This window comes from Eimeria necatrix, genomic scaffold, assembly GCF_000499385.1.
Source record: "Eimeria necatrix Houghton genomic scaffold, Enh_scaff1, whole genome shotgun sequence".
In the NCBI taxonomy this organism is placed as follows: Eukaryota; Apicomplexa; class Conoidasida; order Eucoccidiorida; family Eimeriidae; genus Eimeria; species Eimeria necatrix.
Window position 1 is genome coordinate 154,069 of NW_013651811.1, and position 19,187 is coordinate 173,255.

At 53.2% G+C, this 19,187-nt stretch overlaps 4 protein-coding genes across 4 annotated transcripts; 1 reads left to right on the forward strand and 3 right to left on the reverse strand.

Moving 5' to 3' along the window:
* Positions 1-58: 58 nt before the first annotated feature.
* Positions 59-1,360, reverse strand: ENH_00026620 (hypothetical protein, conserved; the record flags this gene model as incomplete). The annotated part of the gene is made up of 1 exon (XM_013578003.1): positions 59-1,360. The coding sequence occupies one exon, from the start codon at positions 1,358-1,360 to the stop codon at positions 59-61; it is 1,302 nt and encodes a 433-aa protein (XP_013433457.1).
* A 210-nt stretch (positions 1,361-1,570) lies between these two features.
* ENH_00026630 (hypothetical protein, conserved) lies at positions 1,571-6,236 on the reverse strand (the record flags this gene model as incomplete). Its single annotated transcript, XM_013578004.1, has 3 exons — positions 1,571-3,912; positions 5,033-5,145; positions 5,362-6,236. 3 exons carry the CDS (start codon positions 6,234-6,236, stop codon positions 1,571-1,573), a joined length of 3,330 nt encoding a protein of 1,109 aa, XP_013433458.1.
* Positions 6,237-7,608: 1,372 nt separating this feature from the next.
* ENH_00026640 (hypothetical protein, conserved) lies at positions 7,609-10,928 on the reverse strand (the record flags this gene model as incomplete). Its single annotated transcript, XM_013578005.1, has 8 exons — positions 7,609-7,791; positions 8,165-8,537; positions 8,642-8,781; positions 9,030-9,206; positions 9,342-9,450; positions 9,662-9,786; positions 10,008-10,216; positions 10,322-10,928. The coding sequence occupies 8 exons, from the start codon at positions 10,926-10,928 to the stop codon at positions 7,609-7,611; spliced, it is 1,923 nt and encodes a 640-aa protein (XP_013433459.1).
* Positions 10,929-14,753: 3,825 nt separating this feature from the next.
* Positions 14,754-18,083, forward strand: ENH_00026650 (hydrolase, TatD family domain-containing protein, putative; the record flags this gene model as incomplete). Its single annotated transcript, XM_013578006.1, has 9 exons — positions 14,754-15,607; positions 15,808-15,908; positions 16,134-16,479; positions 16,587-16,672; positions 16,790-16,900; positions 17,279-17,340; positions 17,463-17,545; positions 17,778-17,843; positions 18,035-18,083. 9 exons carry the CDS (start codon positions 14,754-14,756, stop codon positions 18,081-18,083), a joined length of 1,758 nt encoding a protein of 585 aa, XP_013433460.1.
* Positions 18,084-19,187: the final 1,104 nt, after the last annotated feature.

Sequence of the window (19,187 nt, forward strand, 5' to 3'; positions counted from 1 at the left end):
GCGATGGAAACGGCAGCAGCAACTGCGGTGTCTGCTGCTGCTGCTGCATGCGATTGGTCTATCCCTGTCGTGTCATCTCATCCGCTGCAGCTGCAGCTGCAGCTGCTGCCTCCAAGACAGGCGCAGCAGCGACTAAGGCCTCTGCAACTGCAGCGGCGGGCCCTGCCGCTGCGGCAGACAGGGCAGCAGCAGCAGCAGCCTCTGCCTTTGTGTCTTCAGTGTTGCTGTTGCTGCTGCTGCTGTTGCTGCTGCTGTGTGCTGCTCGCAATATAGCGTAGACACAGCTGCATGTCTCCCCGCCGCAGTTGGTGCTGCTGTTGCTACGGCCACCTGTGCGTCTGTGCTGCTGGTGCTGCTGTTGCTGCTGCTGCTCTTGCTGCTCTTGCTGCTCCGCTACAATTGGTGCTGCCGTCCTGGCTGGTCTGCGACTGCATGTGGGGCAGCTGCTGCTGCTGCTGCGGCGGGGCGTTGACGGCTGCTGTTGCTGCTGCTGTTTGGCTCGCTGCCGCTCATGCTGCTCTAAGGTCTTGTAAGCTTCTGCTGCTGCTTGTGCTGCTGCTGCAGCTTGTGCTGCTGCAGATGCGGCTTCACGCAGCTCCTCGTGCAGATCTGAGTGTTGCGAAGGCTGCTGGCCACTGCTGCTGCCCCGGGTGTTGCTGTTGCTGCTGTTGTTGTTGCCTTTGCTGCTGCGCGCAGCAGAGGCAGCAGCAACTATTTCCTGCAGAGTCTTGCCTCGGCAACAAAACCGAAGTTGGGTCTGCTGTTGCTGCCGTTGCTTCATGTCGAAACGGACCGTGAAACCGGGTGCAGCAGGCGCTGCTGGTCTTCCATCTGCTGCTGCAGCAGCACTCGATAACACTCCAGCAATGGGTGCAGCAGCAGCAGCGCCTTTTTCAGTTATGCGTGCTGCCATTGGTGCATCTGCTGCCACTGCAGCCGTCTCTGTTCTTCCTGCTGCTCTAGCTGCTGCTGCTGCTGCTGGTGCCCGCAGGACTGCTGTGCCCTGTAGAAACGAAATGGGCGGCAGGTGCTGGTAGTAAGCATTAGCTGGGTCTCTGCGCGGCGAGTTTTTGGAGAAGGTGCCCGCAGCACCAGCGGCTGCAGCAGTGGCAGCAGCAGCAGCAGCAAAAGCCGCAGCAGCAGGCCCCCCTTGCTGCTGCCGGTCGCTCCCTCTCCTTCCCTCAGTGGCGGACTCAGTGCTGCTGCTGCTCTGGGAGGATATGCTGCGGCGCAGCAGCAGAGGCGTGGTTGCTGCATCTGCTGCTGCAGGAACAGGCACACAACAGAAGCTTCTACATGCAATAGCAGCGGCAGCAACAGCAGCGGTAGCAGCAGTGCAGCAGTGCAGCGAACAAGCCATGCTACACCGATCTGAGCAGCGGCAGCGTAAGCAGCAGCGGCAGCGGCGTGATGGCACAAACTGCGGCAGCAGCAGCGGCCAGGCAGCAGCAGCAGACACAGCAGCAACAGGTGCAGCAGCAACGCGCGCAGCAGCGATAGAAACAGCAACAGCAACGAAGGCCGCTGCAGGAGATGCAGCAGCAGATACAGCAGGATCAAGCAACGCAACTCAAGCACAAGCAACATCAAACGTAGCAGCAACGGCGGAAGCAGCAAGGGCAGCCGCAGACGCAGCAGCAGCAGCAGCAGCAGCCACACCGGTTGAAGACATAAGGTGCAGTGCATTCAAGCGCTCCTGCCGGACCGATTCCCTCCGCAATGCTGCTGCTGCTGCTGCCTGTGCTGCAGCCGCTGCTGCTGCCGTTGCCGCTGCAGCTGCTGTCATTTCAGTTCCCAAGTGCACCTTCCGCTGCAGTTGTAGCTTCCTCTGCAGTTCCGCCTCCTCTTCTTCCTTCTGTTGCTGCTGCTGCTGCTGCTTTTGCTGCTGCTCGTCCTCCTCCTGGTGCTGTTGCTGCAGGCCCAAAAGTTCTTGTTGTTGCTGCGGCTGCCTCTGCTGTTGTAGCTGCTGTCTCTGTCTCTGCTGCTGCTGCTGCAGCAAGAAAGAGGAGGTGCTGCTGTCCTCCGTACGTCTTCGCCTGCTGAAGTGCGAAGAGCTGCTGGTGCTGCTGCTGTTACTGGTGCAGCTGCTGCACGTGCTCCTCCGCGCAGCTACTTGCTGCTGCTGCCGCTTTTGCTGCTGTGCAGGCTGCCAAAGGTGCCCGTACAGCTTTTGCTGCTCCTGCTGCAGAAGTTCGGAGTCCTGCTGCAGCAGCGGCTCCAGCTGCAGGTTTTGTTCCTGTTGCTGTTGCTGCTGTTGCTGTTGCTCTTGCTGCTGCTCCTGCTGCTCCTGCTGCTCCTGCTGCTGCTGCGCCTGCTGATGCTGTTGCATATCTTGCTGCTGGGTGTATGCGTCGTTTACGTCATCGCTGTTGAGGGATTTGGCTATCTGCACTGTTGCTGCGGATGTTGTTGGTGGGGCAAGTGCTGCTGCTGCTTCATCTGCTGCTGCTTGCTTAGGTGCTGCTGCCACATCGCCTGATTCTGCTGCTGTCAATTCATTTGCTGCTGCTGGTTCAGGTGCTGTTGCTGTTTCGCTTGCAGCTTCTAGTTCAGCTGCTTCTGCTGCATCACTTGCTGCTGCTTCACTTGCTGCTTTTGGTTCAGGTGCTGCTGTTGGTTCAGGTGCTGCAGCAGTTTCAGTTGTTGCTGCTGCTTCATCTGCTGCTGCTGTTTCATTTGCTGCTGGTACTTCGTCTGCTGCTTCTGCTTCAGGTGCAGGTGCTGCCGGTTCAGGTGTTCCTGCTGTTTCAGGGACTTCTTTCGCTTCGTTTGCTGCTGATGGTTCGGGTGTAGCTGCTACTTCGTTTGCTGGTGCGGCTTCATCCACTGCTGCCGCTTCATCTGCTGCTGCTGCTTCATCTGCTGCTGCCGCTTCATTTGCTGCCACCGCTTCATCTGTTGCTGCTACTTCACTTGCTGTTGCTGCTTCATTTGCTGTTGCTGCTTCATTTGCTGCTGCTGCCTCACTTGCTGCTGCTGCTTCATCTGCTGCTGCTGCTTCATCTGCTGCTGCTGCTCCATCTGCTGCCGCTTCATCTGCTGCTGCTGCTTCATTTGCTGCTGCCGCTTCATTTGCTGCTGCTGCTTCATCTGCTGCTGCTGCTTCATTTGCTGCTACTGGTTCAGGTGCTGCTGGTTGCTCAGGTGCTGCTACTGCGTCGTTCGCTGCTGCTGCTTCAATTGTTTGTGGCACTTTATTTGCGTCTGTTGTTTCATTTGCTGCTGCTTCTTCATCTGCTGCTGCTGCTTCATCTGCTGCTACTGCTTCACTTGCTGCTGCTGGTACAAATGCTGGTGCTGCAGGTGCAACAGGTGTTTCTGCAGTTGCTGCTGCAGCCGAGTCTGCTGGTTCTAGTGTCACTGCTGCTGCTGGGTCCGGGTATTCAGCTGCTGCTTCTGGTGTTGCTATTGCTGCTCCTAGAGGCTCTTCCTGTGCTGCTGCAGCTGCTGCTTCAATCTGTACCTGGGCTGCTGCTGCTGCTCCTTCACACTCTCCCTCAGCTGCTGCTGCTTCTTCATACTCTCCCTGAGCTGCTGCCTCAGACTCTCCCGGAGCTGTTGCTGCTTCCGTTGCTGCCAATGCTTCCGGCTGTGGCTGCGCTGCTGCTGCTTCTGCTGCTGTCAATGCTTCCGGCTGTGGCTGGCCTGCTGCTGCTTCCGCTGCTAATGTTGCTGCTTCAGGCTCTGCTTGAGCTGCTGCTGCCTCCACGGGAGGTGTTGTAGCTGCTGGTGCAGCAGCAGGAGCTGCTGTTGCAGGATTTGCCGTTGCTTTCGGTGTGTCTTTGGCCATTGGTGACGCTGCAGCTGCTGCTGCAGTTTTCGCTGCTGTTGCTGCTGCTGCTGCTGCACCTGTTGCTGATGTTGCTGCTTCTTGCTGCTCGTTCCGCGGACTGGTTAGAGATCTGCCGTACGCTGCAGCACAGACCCTAAACCCAAAACCCTAGACTGTGTACTGCTGTCGAAGTTGGAAGCTAATTAAGCCAAACCCTGAACCCTAAACCCTAAGCCCTAAACCCTGAGCGGGCGCTGCCTTGCCGGGGTTGCTTTGAAGACGGCTGTATCTCGGAGATGAGTTTGTGCTGCAGGTCAAAACAGCAGCAAATCCTAAGGCTTAAACCCTAAACCCTAGCAGGCAGGCCTTAGACTTGGCGCTGCACCTTTGGCATTACACCCTAGAACTCCTAAACCCCAAACCCTAAACCCTAAACCCTTGACTCACGGATAGTTATTGTAGAGGGCCATCCGCCTGCGGAAGCCGAGCCACCTTGTGGTGGCGGGGCTATTCTGAGTTAGCTCAGTTGCTGCAGCACATGCATTAGGGTTTACTGTTTACAGCTCAGGGTTTAGGGTTTCGGCTAAAGGGTTTGGGGTTCAGGGTTCAGCATTTGGGGTTTAGGCTTATCCGCAAGAATCTAGGTAGGAGGCAAAGCATGTCGACAGCAAAGTGTGGTGGATTACGATGGCAGGCGTTGACTAGATTTTTAGGGTTAAGGGCTTAGTGTATAGGGTTTAGGGTTTAGGGTTTAGGGAGTAGGGCTTAAGGTTTAGAATTAGGGTTTGTGCTGGAATGAGGCTGACTGAGCCGCCGGCACAAGGCTGCCTCATCTATCGTAGGGTTTGCTGCTACCGCTGCTGCACTTGCTGCAGCTGAGGATTCCAGCAGCAGCTGGCCTGGCTGCTTCTGCTGCCGTTGCTGCTGCAGCAGCAGACCCAGCTGCGGCGGGTGCTGAAAGATGGGGTGTTTAAGGCCTCGCGACAGATAAGACCAGGGGGAAAAGCGGACAGGTGTCCACTTGAACTCCTCGCTGCTCGCAAACCCTAAACCCCAAACCCTAAACCCTGAAGTCTGGACTCTAGAGGGCCGCATCTGCAATGCCGGGGCTCCGGCCGTTTAATTTGGCACTTTACTCAGGCCCGAAACCTTTAAGATATTTGTCCTAAGGTTTGGGACTGCGCTGTGCGTCAGCGCCTAGCTTGTAGCGTTTGGGCTTTAGGGTTTAGGGTTTAGGGTTTGGTGCCTAGTGTTTGAGACCTGGGGCTCCCAAGAAGCCCGGCTTTTTGCATGCCTTTAGAGGCCTGCTGCCTGTCCCCGCGAAAGCCCGGTTCCGCCAGCATGCGCCCGCTTTTTCTGTTGCTGCAGCGAACCTCCAGCCACAAACCCTAAACCCTAAACCCTAAACCCTAAACCCCAGACGCTTGGGCGTCACTCTAGGCCCAGTGCGGACTCTCTGCATTTCCCAGCGCTGCATACCTTTGGTAGACGTTTCTTCATCACTCTATTCGGTGTTCAATGAAGCAAAAACAAGCCCTCGGGCTCAGGGTTTAGGGTTTAGGGTTTAGGGTTTAGGGTTTTGGGTTTACAGGATCATGAACTGCCGGATGGCCTCGTTGAGTTCGTCCCCCCCATACCCCATCCACTGAAGGCGGGCTGGCTGTCTCTCCCCGTAGGCGCTGAGGCACCTTCGAGTGCCCTCTTTGGACTCCTCTGCTGCTGCTGCTGTTGCTGCTGCTGGCGTGTTTGCTGCTGTGCCTACGCCTGCAAGCGTCGCAGTGGAAATGTTAAAGCCGTTAGCTGCTGCTGGTTCGCCGTTCGCAGCAGCAGCTGCTGCGGCTGCAGCTGCTGCTGCTGCAGCACCGGGGCCCAGACTTTCTGGGAAGAGACTGGCAGCCGCCTCGCCCGTCGCTGCCGCGGCTGCAGCAGTTGCTGCTGCTGCGCCTGCTGCAGCCCCCATTGTTGTCATAGTTCCTCCTGTAATGCTTGAAGCAGCTGTAGCCGCTGCTGCTGCTGCTGCGGCAGATGCCAGGGCTGACCGTAGCAAGCCCCCCTGCACGCTCACAGTCCCCTGCGCAGCAGCAGCAGCAGCAGCAGCAGGGGCCCTGAGAGGAGTTGCTGCTAGGCTGCCGTCTTGCAAGAAAGTCTTTATGCGGTTTTGGGCTGTGAATCGAACAGCTGTGCGCAACTTGGCTAATGTGCCCTTCTTGTAGAGCCTGCGTTCCAGCAGCAGCAGCTGCCGTTCAGTATTTGCTGCTGCTGCATGCGCGTCTGCTGCTGCTGCTTGCTGCTGCTGCACGGCGGCGGCCCGGCGCTCCACAGAAGACGTGCCAGCAGCAGCCTCAGCCGCAGCAATTGCAGCCTCAGCAACCGACACGTCCAAGGGGAACTTGACGCCGCCAGCAGCAGCAGCAGCAGCAGCAACAGACGTTGACCCTTTTGCAAAAGTGCTCAAAAAGGCCATCCCGACGCTTGGCAATGCTGACAAGCCGGTGGCCCCTGCTGGAGCTGCAGCAGCAGCAGCAGCTGCTGCTGAGGGTGAAGACGAAAGAAAGCGGACTTTGCTTTTGGTGCTGCTGTTGTTGTTGTTGCTGCTGCTGACACCGCGTGCTCCTGTTGTTGCTGCTGTTCCTGCTGCAGCGCTACTGAGCAGCGTGGAGGACGAGGAGACATCGGCGTCTTTTGCTGCTGCTGCAAGGTGAGATGCTGCAAGTGTTGGTGGTGCTACAGCAGTTGCAGCAGCAGCTGCTGCTGGTACTGCTGCTGTAGCTGCTGCTGGACCTGCTGCTGGTACTGCTAACGCAGCAGCTGGGGCGTGAGCAGCTTTGGAGGGATTGAAAGGCTCTGCTGCTGCCGTCGCAGGAGCAGCGCTCGCCCTGCGCCTGAACCGCAGCAGCAGCAGCAAGGGCAGCAGAACCAGCTGCAGTGACAAAAGAAAATGAGCAGAGTTTGCAGTATTTGCAACGGCAGCAACGGCAGCAGCAGCAACAGAAGTAGCAGCAACAGAAGCAGCAACAAAAGTGGAATCCGTACCCCACCCAGATGGACTGTGCACTTTCAACAAGGTTTCGCTGGTTGAGCAGCAGCAGCTGCTGCTGCTGCAGCTGCTGCTGCTGCTTCTCCGTCACCAGCAAATTCGTAAAGGAATGACTCCGGCAAGTAAACGGCAGCTGCAGCAGCAGCCGCCGGCAGCAGCGCTGCAGCAGCCGCTCTGCTGCATCTGCTTGCCGCTGCGAACGGGGTGACCCCGCATTAGCCCTGCAAAGGATGGCTCTTGCTCTAAACCCTAAACCCTAAACCCTAAAGCCTGTACCCTAAACCCTAGCCCTGAATTCCAAACCCTGAACTCAAAACATTTGCCCTGAACCCGAAACCCAAAGCGCTGGCGCTAAACCCTAAATCTTAACCCTTAACCCTGGTCCAAAACCCTAAACCTCTATCCCTCAACTCTAAGCCCTTAAACGCTTATCCCTAAATCCTAGTGCTAACCTTAATGTGAAGAAACGCCTGCAGTAATGCATTCAGGCTCAGCGCTGCACTTGGCAGAGTGGGGTTTAGAGTTTAGGGTTTGTATTTTTGGGCGTGGAGCTGAAGGCCCCGGTGAGCGTTTCACGCTGTGTAGCTTCGGACTCATAATTTGCACTTTTGCGTCGGGGCTTAGGGTTTAGGGTTTAAGGCTTAAAGTTTTGAGTTCAAGGCTCAGAGTTTAGGATTTAGGGTCCAGCGTTCACGGTTTCAGGTTCAGGGCTGGGTATTTACGGTGTATGTTTACGGTTCACGGTTTAGGACTTAGGGGTTAGCGTTTAGGGTTTAGGGTTTAGGGTTTGGGGTTTAGTTTAGACGCTTGGGACTAACTTCATGCGCTTGATCGTGGCTAGCTGGTGGCTTGCCGTAAGCAACATTCTTTGTTCGTCTTTTGGGTTCAGCAGCCGCAGCTGCTGCCACTGCTGCAGCAGCAAAGAGGTTCGCTGCAGCAGCGCGGCGTAGCGTTTGCGGTGCTGCAGCCTCGCCAGCACTGACTGCGCGCAGAGACAAAGCGTCCAGGGTTTAGGGTTTAGAGGTACCATCTAGGGTTTAGGGTTTGGGGTTTAGAATGTAGGACTTAGGGTTTGTGGCTGTGCAGGCAACCTCCGGAGCAGCAAGGGATTTAGCTGAAGACTCTGCAAATAACGAGATTAGAATTTAAGGCTTCGGTTTAGGGTGTAGGGTTTAGGGTTTAGGGTTTGCCTTCCATTTAGCCCTGATAATGGCGCTTCGAATGGCCCTCTGTATTTTGGTTACTGAGGCGTACAGACACCCGAAAGAAACTCCAGGAAGCGGCAGCAGATCAGAGCGAGAACAGCAAACAGCAATTCGCCTCTGTTCGCAGCTCTCGCAGCAAAAGACTGCAACACCCAACTGCTGCTGCTGCTGCTGCTGCGGCTGCTGCTGCGGCTGGTGCGGGAAGCTGCACACGGAGCCGCGGCTGCTAGTGACCGCCACAGGCAGCTCCACGACGGAGAGCCGCTGCCGCTGCTCCTCCTGCTGCTGCTCATGTTGCTGCCGACTCTGCTGCTGCTGCTCGTTCTGACGCTGCTGCTGCTGCTCAAAGTTGCAGCCAGGAGTTTGCGTTTCTCGTGAGACCCCTTTGAATTTTTTTTTCGCTGTTGCTGCCTTCGTTGGGCTTGTTGCTCGTGCTCCTGCTGCTGTTGTTGTTGTTGCTGCTGCTGCTGCTGCTGGCTTTTGTGGCAGCAGCAGCTTCGTGCGAACATACTCCAAATACTGCCTATTCAAACAGAGCTCACTGTGCAACGGTCTGGAATTTAGATCTAGCGTTTGGGTTTTGGGGTTTGGGATTGAGGGCTTTGGGTTTAGAGTTAAGGCACCGACCTTCTCTGCAGCAAGCCTCTGATCTTGCGCTGGAGTTCTGTTGCTGCTGAAGCAAAGCTGTTGAGAACAGCAGCAGCAGCAGCAGCAATGCAGCGCTCGCGCTTAAGGGCGCAACGCGCGGCGTATCCCCGCCACCTTGCCTGTACTCAAACCCTGAACCCTAAACCCTAAACCCTAAACCCTAAATTACAAGTTTAGAGCGGCTCAATCATTGCAGACCCACATGATCTGCAGAAATAGCTGATCTCATATTACTGATGAAAATCTATCAGTTAGGGTTTAGGGTTTAATGTGTAGAGCTCAAGGCCTAGGATTCAGGGTCCAATGTCCACGGTTTGGGGTTTGGGGTTTAGGGTTTGAGCATTGCCTGTATTTTGGTAGCTGCAACCTTCGCGAGCCTTCGCCGCTTAGTGCGCGGCGTCAGTGAGACCTCCATCACCTTAACTGCAACCACTTCGACCTCAGGGCAGCTATTGTCGTTGCTGCTGCTGCTGCTGCTGCTGCTGCTGTCGCTGCTGTTGCCGTTGTTCTCGGTGGTGCTGCTGTCGCAGTGGCTGAGATCGTCCTGCATTTAAAAGCACCAGACGGGCCCAACGGAACTGTGTAAGCCAGTGTTCAGGGTTTGGTGTTTAGGGTTTAGGGTTTAGGGTTTAGGGTTTGGCGTTCACGGCCTAGGGTTTCGAGCTTACACATTGCTTACCAAACAATTATTTGTGGTTTGGCCCTTCTCAGTGGGCTTTGTCGCGCAGATAACTTCGTACGCAACAACCTTGTCGTTTACTGCCCTGAACAGCTTTGAACTGTGAACCCTAAACCCTAAACCCTAAATCCTAAGTCCCAAAGTGTAGACGGCAAAACCTCAAATGCAGCGCTCTTCAAGCCTAGCACCGAAAGCTAGACGCCATGAGGGGAGGCCGGGGTTCTTGTCCCGAGAGTTCAGGGTTTAGGGTTTAGTCGTTTGGCAAAATTAGGGTTTAGGGTTTAGGGTTCAGCCTTTGGAATCAGAGATGTATTGCCCACTGCTTTTCGTCCAGCAGCCGCTGCAGCAACAGCAGCGCCTTTTCCCTCTCATACTCAATGGCTAAAAGTTGCTGCTGCTGCAGCAAGCAAGCTTCATCATATGCACAACGGGCCTCTGAAACAACCTGCAGCGGCAACAGCAGCAGCAGCAGCAGCAGTAGCAGTAGAGCACGAGCAGGGGCAACGATAGCAACAGCAACAGCCGCAGCAGCAGTTGCTACGATTCAAATTGATTTCGTATAAACGAGTACTAAATATGAAAAAAGGGGCGAGAGCAAGAATTTGGGATTCAGCGTTTAGGGTTTAGGGTTTAAGGTTTAGAAGTTTTTGCCTGCTTCTGGTAGACGAGGTGGCTGAGGTGAGTGGTGAGTTCCTCCACGCGCTGCTTGGCCACGCGGAGGCACTGCGTAGTCTCTCCTTCTGCTGCTGCGGGTCCCGTTGCTGTCGCTGTTGCTGCCGCTGCTGCCGCTGCTGCAGCTGCTGCTGGATTGTTGCCGTTTCGTGCCACAGCTCTCTGCTGCGTACAGCGCGGCGGACCTTCGCCTCCAACCTTCCCTGCGGGGACCCACTCCATAACCCCCAGTGCTTAGAGCTAAGGGTTTAGGGTTTAGGGTTTAGGGTTTAGGGTTTAGGGTTTAGGGTCTAGGGTTTAGGGCTAACTTGGAAGAGGAACTGTAGGAGGGCACTCTGAGAGTTGATTGCTGCCGCAGCTGCTGCGGTGCGCAATGAAGGGAACCTTCGCTCTCTTCCTAAGAGGTTCCAGCTGTAGCTGTTGCTGTTTCTGTTGTTGTTGCTGCTGTTGTTGCTGCTGCTGCTGTTGCTGCTGTTGTTGCTGTTGCTGCTCGTGGTGATGCTGCTGCTGCCGCTGCCGCTGCCGCTGCATTTCCTGTAGCTCCCCCTTTTGAGGCGGCTCCTTCGAATCCTTCCCTTCCTGTTCAAGCATTCCATTTTGCTGCTGTTGCTGCTGTTGCTGCTGTTGCTCTGCAGCGCTAGCAGCAACCATTTCTATAAAGGAAGTGTCCACTGAGTCATTGGCAGTTTGAATTTCCCGATTGAGCTGCTGCAGCGTCAGCAGCTGCTGCTGTTGCTGTTGCTGTTGCTGTTGCTCTTGGTGCTGCTCTTGCATTTCACTTGTTTCTGCCGCTGCTTCTGGTATTGGCCTCGGGGAGCTGGTGGCCAGGGTCACCTCGAGCCCCCCTTCGGGATCGATCGATCCCAGTGGCCCCACGGCCTCCAGAGCCTCGGGCTCTGCAGGCAGGGTTTCCATTTTGCTGTCTATAACCCCTAAACCCTAAAGCCTAAGCCCCAAACCTTGAAGAACATGGGCTCAAACCCTAGTCCCTCACCGTTGGCTCTGCACTGGCGGGCGCGCAGCCCCGTGCTCGCCGCTCGATGGTCTAGGGTTTAGAGTTTAGGGTTCACAGCGTAGAGCTTACCCTTAACTTCTTGAAGATAATTAAGCAGATTGATTTTAAAATAGTTTTAGACAATAAAATTTTCCCGTCAAGGCTCAGTAATTATTGAGGTATGCATTCACCCTATGTACGGGGTGCTCGCGGACCAGCCAGCCACAAACACAACAGCAAAAAGTAAACATTTTCCACTTAAATAAGTCCCCATAAAAACCAAAAAGGCCTCACGAAAGCAGGAACCCAGAGCTTAAGACTTACGGTTTTGGACTCAAACTGTGTGGCTTGCGATTCAGGTTCGGTTAAGGGTTTGCAGCTTTCGGTGTGATGCTGTCAGCATTTAAGCGTCAGGGTTTTCTAGGGTTTAGGGTTTGGAATTTTCCTGCCCAAAGCTTGGAATATGCAAGTGTTGGACCTGAGACTTTTAAGGAGAGGTTTCAACGTTCTGGGGTTTAGGGCTTACAGCACAACAGTCTTTGATGGCTCGCGCCGCTGTTCGAGAAGCCCTATGCATACTCATATCTAGTTTATTTTTGGCTAGCTGGTTTTATTAAAAACTGTTAAGCGCCTCAGGCTATTCACCTTCAGTCTTCAAAGCTCGTGGGCTCACGTATAAAAAAGAAATCATGCCTGCTCACAGCTGCCTGCGTTGAAACCTTAGGGTTTAGGTTCATTGGAGCAGTGGGATATCTAAAGCCTATTATCTCACCCTTTGGCTCCAAAACGTGGCCTTTAGGATTCTGGTCTTGAGTTTGAAGTCTTCAGTGGTTCTCACTACATTTCTTTGTAGTTAGCGCTGGAGAGGCCGAACACGAATAAGAAAAGATCAAAACATTGGGCTGTGGGGATGCACAGACACCAATTTTGGAGAAAACACACGCAAAAACACTGAATGGAAAGTGCATGCACAGAAGTATAAGTCAAACAAATAAATATGTCCACGAGAGTAGCTATTTGCGTACACTGTAATTGTCGACGTTCACTTAAGCTTGTTCAGCGTGTATGTACATATTTAATATCTGCGTTTCATCATTAACGAGAACACGTATATAAAAATACATAGATATAAGTACACCGTCTTTTGTCGAAATTTATCTAGTGGTTGCCTTTGGGTTTTCTTAAACCACGCCGTTGCAAAGTTGCCCAAGGGGTATATTGCAGGTGTCCGCGAAAGTATTGGAATAAAGCATGGCTTGGGTTTATCCACAATGCTTTCTTCCATCAGCAGAAGAATGCCAATGTTAGAGTTTGAAAAAGGGGAAGGTTTCACAGAGCTTCTCTGGGACCAAAATGGTCGGAACAAATAGAGATATGCAAAAAAGGCCCATTTAGGGGCCGGAAATGCGCTTTCAGTTGTCTGCAAATAACTGATGTTCTCAACTGATGTTGAAGTGATGAGCCAGCGGCTGCGAGACGTGCCCACCACAGAAAGCCTGCTGCTTCGTTCACCAGGTGGCTATTTTGCTCTACAAAGCATGCACTCGGCCACTGGAGAAGTTGAATACTTTTACTGTTGTTGTAAGAAGATGCTACAGAATCATCTATAAATTGTTGATGAAAAATTAAATGCCTCATAAGACCAAACAGCAACTTAGTGAAGGGCGTAAGATGCTATTCCCCGTCTCGCGGCTGACTCTTCCCGATTCACAGCACACACGTCACTGGCAGCAACATTACGGACGCTCCTCTGGCCTTCTACTTCTATTTGTTCGACAGTTTTCAGGAACGCAGCGAAGTATTTTGACTCTCTAGCAGCAGCCCAATCTGCCCCAGCTGCGCACATTTTGTACGCGCTGCAGCACACGCACACCCGGTGATCCTAACTGCGGGGGCTCTGCATAGTGGGGGGTTAAGTTATAAGCTTTTGGAGTATGCAGGCCCACAAAGATTCAGCCCTTATGGCTGTTCTTCTATATATTTAGCCCCCAGAGCATCGCTGCGGTAGCGCTCCGTTCATTTAAGCTTAGTGCCCTCCCCACTGGCTGAGAGGTCACCAGTTCATTCGTCTGAGAAAACACGTTTGCCTTCTTTCCTGGTAGCCCTGTTTCATTGATGCATCTGTTTTCACTTTCTTAGTTGAATATATAGAGCCGGATACTTTGAAATCTCTTAGGTCTGCAAGCTAGAGTGCTATTATAACTCCGGAAATAGTGCAGCATGGATTAGACTTGTCTATAGCGCCGGTGGCAAAAGAAGGCTTGGAGAGAGAACAGCTCAAGCTTTTCTCTCGCCATACTGTAGGCGCGATGAAGTTAAGGCAAGTGGCTAATGGCACAACTAAAAGATTTATTAGAAAACACGCTTAAATCTCTTTTTTCGGCATTTCCTACGAGACGATTTTCATGAGGAGTCGGAGAAAAATTCGATGAGGCGAGCGGCTAGATAAGCCCTAGGCTCCAGAGAGTGGAGGCGTGTCATGTCAGCCGAGGAATCGACCCAAAAATATCAACTTGAACGAAGAAAGTGCTCAAGAGTGCACAGAGAGTGTGTGGCTTGAAACGAAAATTGTTGACGTTGCTGTATGTGGAATCTGCCGCCTTGAGTTCCCCAGAATCCCCTCATCTTCTTGTGGGGCAACATCCCTCTGTCATTTTTTAAGGCTAGAATCGCTCAAGTGGAAGTGGAATATCTTCTGTTGGAACTGTTCTAGTGTTTCTGAAGTTCCACTCGGGCAGCACCTTCTGGTATCAAAAGACCGTACAGCTCCCTAAAAGAGATAAGCATCACTACACATATCTGCATTACACATGTGCTCATCTATGCATATATAGGCATGTGCACATATTTGTAGATTTGCCGTCCAATATCCGTTAATAGGCAGCTACGAGCGAACCACCTCCAAGACAAGCATTCTTGCAACTCCGTTTGAATCGTTACCTGCAAAAGTGTAGACACGCATTTTGAAACATAAAATTGGGCTCTAAAATCCCAAAACTTAAACCCCAAAACTGTAAACCGAAAACGTAAACCCAAAATCCGAACCGTAAACCACAAGCCTCGAACCCCAGACTCCAGAGCCGCCCCGTGTGCAAGGTAGCCAGAGCCTCTAGATGCGAGAGCTTTTCAGTCTAATCCTTCTACTTTTGGGGTTTTTAATTATGATCTGCTGAAAAACTGGCCCCAAATTCAAAACCCTAAGCCCTAATGGTAACTTCTGCGAATTTTGCGCAGACACGTCCCTCCTCGTGAATGTATTGAAATGAGTTAAAGCTAATTCCATATTTATGCATTTGATGAAAAATAAATTAATGTGAATGCTGTAGTGTTTAGCGTTTAGGCTTTAAGGCTTAAACCGTGAACATGACCAGATGGGCAGCCGACCTGAGGCACAGGCTCCCCGACGGATTTACGGTCGAGGGCTTCGAGTTTTTGTGCTTATAAAGTCCTAACAAGTCAAAGGAGTGCTATTTAGTATTTATATTTCAGTCTTCAGAGCCTAACTCTTATGCTTTCGGGTTTAGGGTCAATGGCTTGGGAAAACGGGCCCCTGGAGAGGCAGCAGCCCCGCCGAATGTATCTTGCCCACTGCGATTTAGGGTTTAGGGTTTGTGTAATGCGTGATACCAGCTAAGCTCTTTAGAGCTGCTCTAGCTGCTCTTACACCACAAGAAGAGCTCTACAGCTCCAGTAGCAGCAGCAGCAGCAGAGGCATCAACAACGGCAGCAGCAGAATAAGAATGGTCATGAGTGCAGCTCCCTGCAGAAAATTTACAGCTCTGTCGCGGCCGTTGGTGACCCTGCTTTTGTGCTGCTGCTGCTGCTGCAATTACGGTGCAGCGGGCTCTCGCCTTTCCTCTCTCTCTGAAGCAAACACAACAACAGCAGCAAGAACAGCAGCAAGACCGAGGTGGAGTTTCATCGCTGCAGGCGGCCCAGCTGCGGGGTTGGGCCCATCCTCACCAGCACCAACCGCTGCAGGAGCTGCAGCAACTGCAGCAGCAGCAGCAGCAGCAACTCTCAAATCGCCTGCAGTCTATGCAGCTTACTGGGATTCGTTGCACGGTTTCCATACGCCTAGAGGGCTGCTGCTGCAGCAGCCCTGTTACCAACAGCAGCAGCAGCAGCAGCAAAATTTTGTGCTGCGTGCTCTGTGCTGCTTCGAAATAGCTCTTCCTGAAGACACACGGCGCCGCCGCAGCCGCAAGGGCGCCGCCAGAAATCCACTGAAGAGGCTCTTGAAGATTCCAAGGGGGGGCTGGAGGCCCAGCAGCAGTAACGACAGCAACAGCAGCAACAGCAGCGGCAGCAGCAAACGCAGCAGCAAGAAGGGGAGCAGGAAGAACGGCAGCAGCAACGTCGGCAGTACCACAGCTCTTCGCTGCCTTGCCAACCCTGCTGCAGCTGAGGCTGAGGAACAGCACAGTGCTGCTGCAGCGGGAGCAGCAACAGCAGGAGCAGCAACAGGTGTAGCAGCAGCAGCAACAGCAGCAACAGCAATGAGCGGCCCAACATATGTGGACATCGGGGCAAACCTTTGCGATCCGATGTACAAGGGCTGCTATTTTGAGAAGCAAAAGCACCCACCAGATATAGAGCAGTAAACATATGTCCCTAACATGCACTAAACCCTAGTAAACCCTAAACCCTAATCGACTCCAAACCCCACTAGGCATGGGAACCCAGTAGGCTCTAGACCCTCAAGCAGGCAGGACGCTGTCTCTGTTGCCTAATGTTGGTGAGCTGCTAAGACATCGAGGGTTTAAGGTTTAGGGTTTAGGGTCTTGGGTTTCACTGTAGGGTTTTGGAGAGGGCAACAGCAGCGGGGGTCGGCAAAATTATACTGACAACGGGGGCGTTTGAGGACTTCCACACAAACCTCCAAATCGCGCAGACATACGGTGACACAAACCCTAAACCCTAAACCCTAAACATTAGAGTGCCTGGACCCTTGCCACGCACTTATGACACGCTTAGACTCTGGGCGCTTTAATGGGAAAACGTTTCCCCAGCAAGGTCTAGAAATGCCAAATTAGGGTTTAGGGTTTAGGCTTTGCCAGCTCGGCCTCAGGTTGGTTGGCTGAGGGCTTGGGATCTAGGGTTTAGGGTTTGGGGTTTGCGCGCAGATTCTGAATGCAGACGCCTCTTCTTGACTGTAGGGATCCACCCGACTCGTTGTGAGGAGTTCGCTGCTGCAGAAACTAGCAGCAGCAGCAGCAGCAACAACAGCAGCAACAGCAGCAACAGCAGCAGCAGCAAGGAATTCGACTCCTTTGCATCAAAGGTGGAAGAGGGGGGCCTGCGGCTGAGTGGCTACCCGAAAGTATATGTAGAGCGTCTTTTCGAGCTGCACCAGCTGCAGCAGCAGCAGCAGCAACAGCAGCAGCAGCAGCGACAGCGGGTCGTCGCTGTAGGGGAGATTGGCCTGGACTACGACAGGCTCCGCTTTTGCGATGCAGAAACACAGAAGCAGTAGGCACGCCCTAAACCCTGAACCCTCGAAATTAACTCAAGGCATCAGTTTCGAGCCGTTTGGGGGTTTAGGATTTAGAGTTTGCGTCCGGTGGGCTTGAGCTTAGGTGCTTTGAGCTGCAGTTGGCTTTGGGCTACTCCTTGCAGCTGCCGCTGTTCCTGCACATGAGAAATGCAGCTGCGGACTTCACTGGTAAACCCTAGACCCTTAACCCTAGGCTGGAGTTGCAGCGAGCCAACGGTATCGGGCTGGTTAAACTGGGTCTTGGGCTTTAAGTTTTAGGGTTTAGGGTTTGTTTTGCTGGTGCAGAGATCCTGCGGCGACGCAAGGGTTTGTGGGCGGGGAGGGGAGGAGTTGTCCATTCGTTTACTGGAACAGCCGAAGAGGCGAAAGAGCTGCTAAATGAGGGCTTATACATAGGTGCAAACCCGTAAACCCTAGATCTCAAACCCTAGACCCCCAGCTGTTTCTCCAGAGCCCAGTTTCTGAGCTGCTCGAGGCTTTCTCACTGCGAAACTACACCGGCGTACGCGGAACGTGCAACGCTTCGGGTTTAGGGTTTAGGGTTTAGGGTTTGGGGTTTGACATGCGCTCAGGGATTAACGGCTGTTCACTGAAGACGAGAGAAAACCTGGAAGTTGTCCGGCAGCTGCCCTTGTCTCGCATACTCTTGGAAACGGGCAAGCTAGACCCTAAACCCTAAACCTTAGACCGCGTTCTCATTCATCACGAATATGCTTCAAGGGTTTAGGGTTTCTTAGGAGTTGGGGTATGAGGTTTGGGGTTTATGCGCTGCAGATGCTCCTTGGTGCGGACTGAGGCCAACGCATGCAGGATTTGCTCTGCTCAGTGATAAGCAAGTAAGTTCAGGGTTAACAGTTTGGGTTTTAGGGTCTGGCGTTCGGGAAATATGGGTTTGATGAATCCCCTTTGCTGCAAGTACTGAGGATTTAGGGTTTAGGGTTTAAGGTTTGCTGTTCAGAAATCGGCGCTCAATGGAGTTAAGCCAGAAAAGTGGACGGCAAACGATCAAGTAAAGGGGCGCAACGAACCGTGCAACATAAGGTGAGAGAGGCTTAAAGTGATGGGACTTACGGTTTTGGACTTAGGATTTAGGGCTTAGGGTTTATGGTGGAGGGCTTAGGGTCTGGAGTTTAGGACCAAGGGTGCAGCGCTTGAGGCGCTGCATTTAAGGGATAGACTGGTTGGTTGCAGCTGCTAGGGTTTAGGCTTTAGGAAATAGGGTTTAGGTACTGGGTTAATGGCGAAGAGTGTAGGGCTAAGGGTTTGCTTGCAGCGCTGTTGGGGAGGTTGTCCGTCAGCTTGTATCCCCCAACCTCTCAGAGAAGGATTTCGCCGAACAGTAAGCTCTAAACCCTAGGCCCTTAACCCTAAGCCCTGGCAAGTAAGCCCTGAACCCTAGACCTTAAACCCTAAACCCTATTTCGTGGCGTGTTCCTCTGTATGCGATGGGCTTCTGACTGGCGCTCCGGTGGTTTAGGGTTTAGTCTTTAAGGCTTGCAATCTAGAGTTTTGGCTTATTGCATTTCTCAGGATATACAAAAACACCGTGTCTGTTTTCCCCCTTTTGTCCGAGCCGTAGGGCCCAAACCCTGAGCCCAGAACCCCAGCTGCTAGTTGCTGCTGCTGCAGATCAAATAGCTGCATGTGACTCTGCCCCTGGAATCAGGGATTTAGGCTTTAGCCAAATGCGTCTGGCTAGCCATAGCTAGCTAGCCAAGGCCAGCCGCTAGACAGCTGCGCAGTGTGCGGTTGTGTTGCAAGTGAGGGCTCGAAGCTCAGCCCAGCGCGACTTCAACGATCGTTGAAGCCAAACCCTAAACTCTAAACCCTAGCTAAGGACGTACAGAGAGCATGCACAGATAACAGATGGTCTTCTTTGGAACACTGCCTCTTGGATGGATAGTATCGCTCAGGGTGTAACCTTTAGTAAAAGAAGGTTGGTACATGTACGCTTGAAGTGCAGCAGCAGAAGCACCAGCAGCCTCAGCTGCAACAGCAGCAGCAGCGGCAGCAACAGTAACAACAGGAGCCGCAGCAACACGGGCAGCCTTGTCGGCAGCAGTGGCGGTGGACCCAGCAAGAACAGCAACACGGACAGCAGGGCTGTTGCCTTGCATGCATTCGGAATGTGCAGAGCGAGCACTGCCGTAGGGTTGGCTAGCAGTGGCTAGCCAGAGCCAAATATGGCCTCCTAGCTAGCCACAGCCGCTGCAGCTAGCGATGGCGAGGCCCCTGGAGCGGCGCTGGGACTCCAGGCCCCTCTTGCGATGCACGGCGAGAGACTGAGCACAGAACACTATATGTAGGTCTGATATAATGTCTTAGCTTCTGTATGAATTCTGAAAGGCTCACTTTGGGCTAGTGACTTGTGAGGCACGGCTACACGGAGCCGTGTCTTCTGAACTCCTCTGGTCCCTTGCAAGTGAGGATCTATGGTGCACCGTAACTCTAGATGAGAATACTCAAAAGGAGAGCAACTATTATGAAAGTTGGGTGCCCAAGCTGCTGTATCCACCAAACAAGACATTGGCACTGGTCTCCCACATTGTGGGCTGACCAGGACTTTGGGACTTCTGAATGGAACTGATTTGATGGGTATTTGCATTAAATAAATTGATTAAATATGATACTGCAATTTGTCAGTAACTTCTAAGGACTGTTCGCTCCAGCCTGGGCTAAGAAG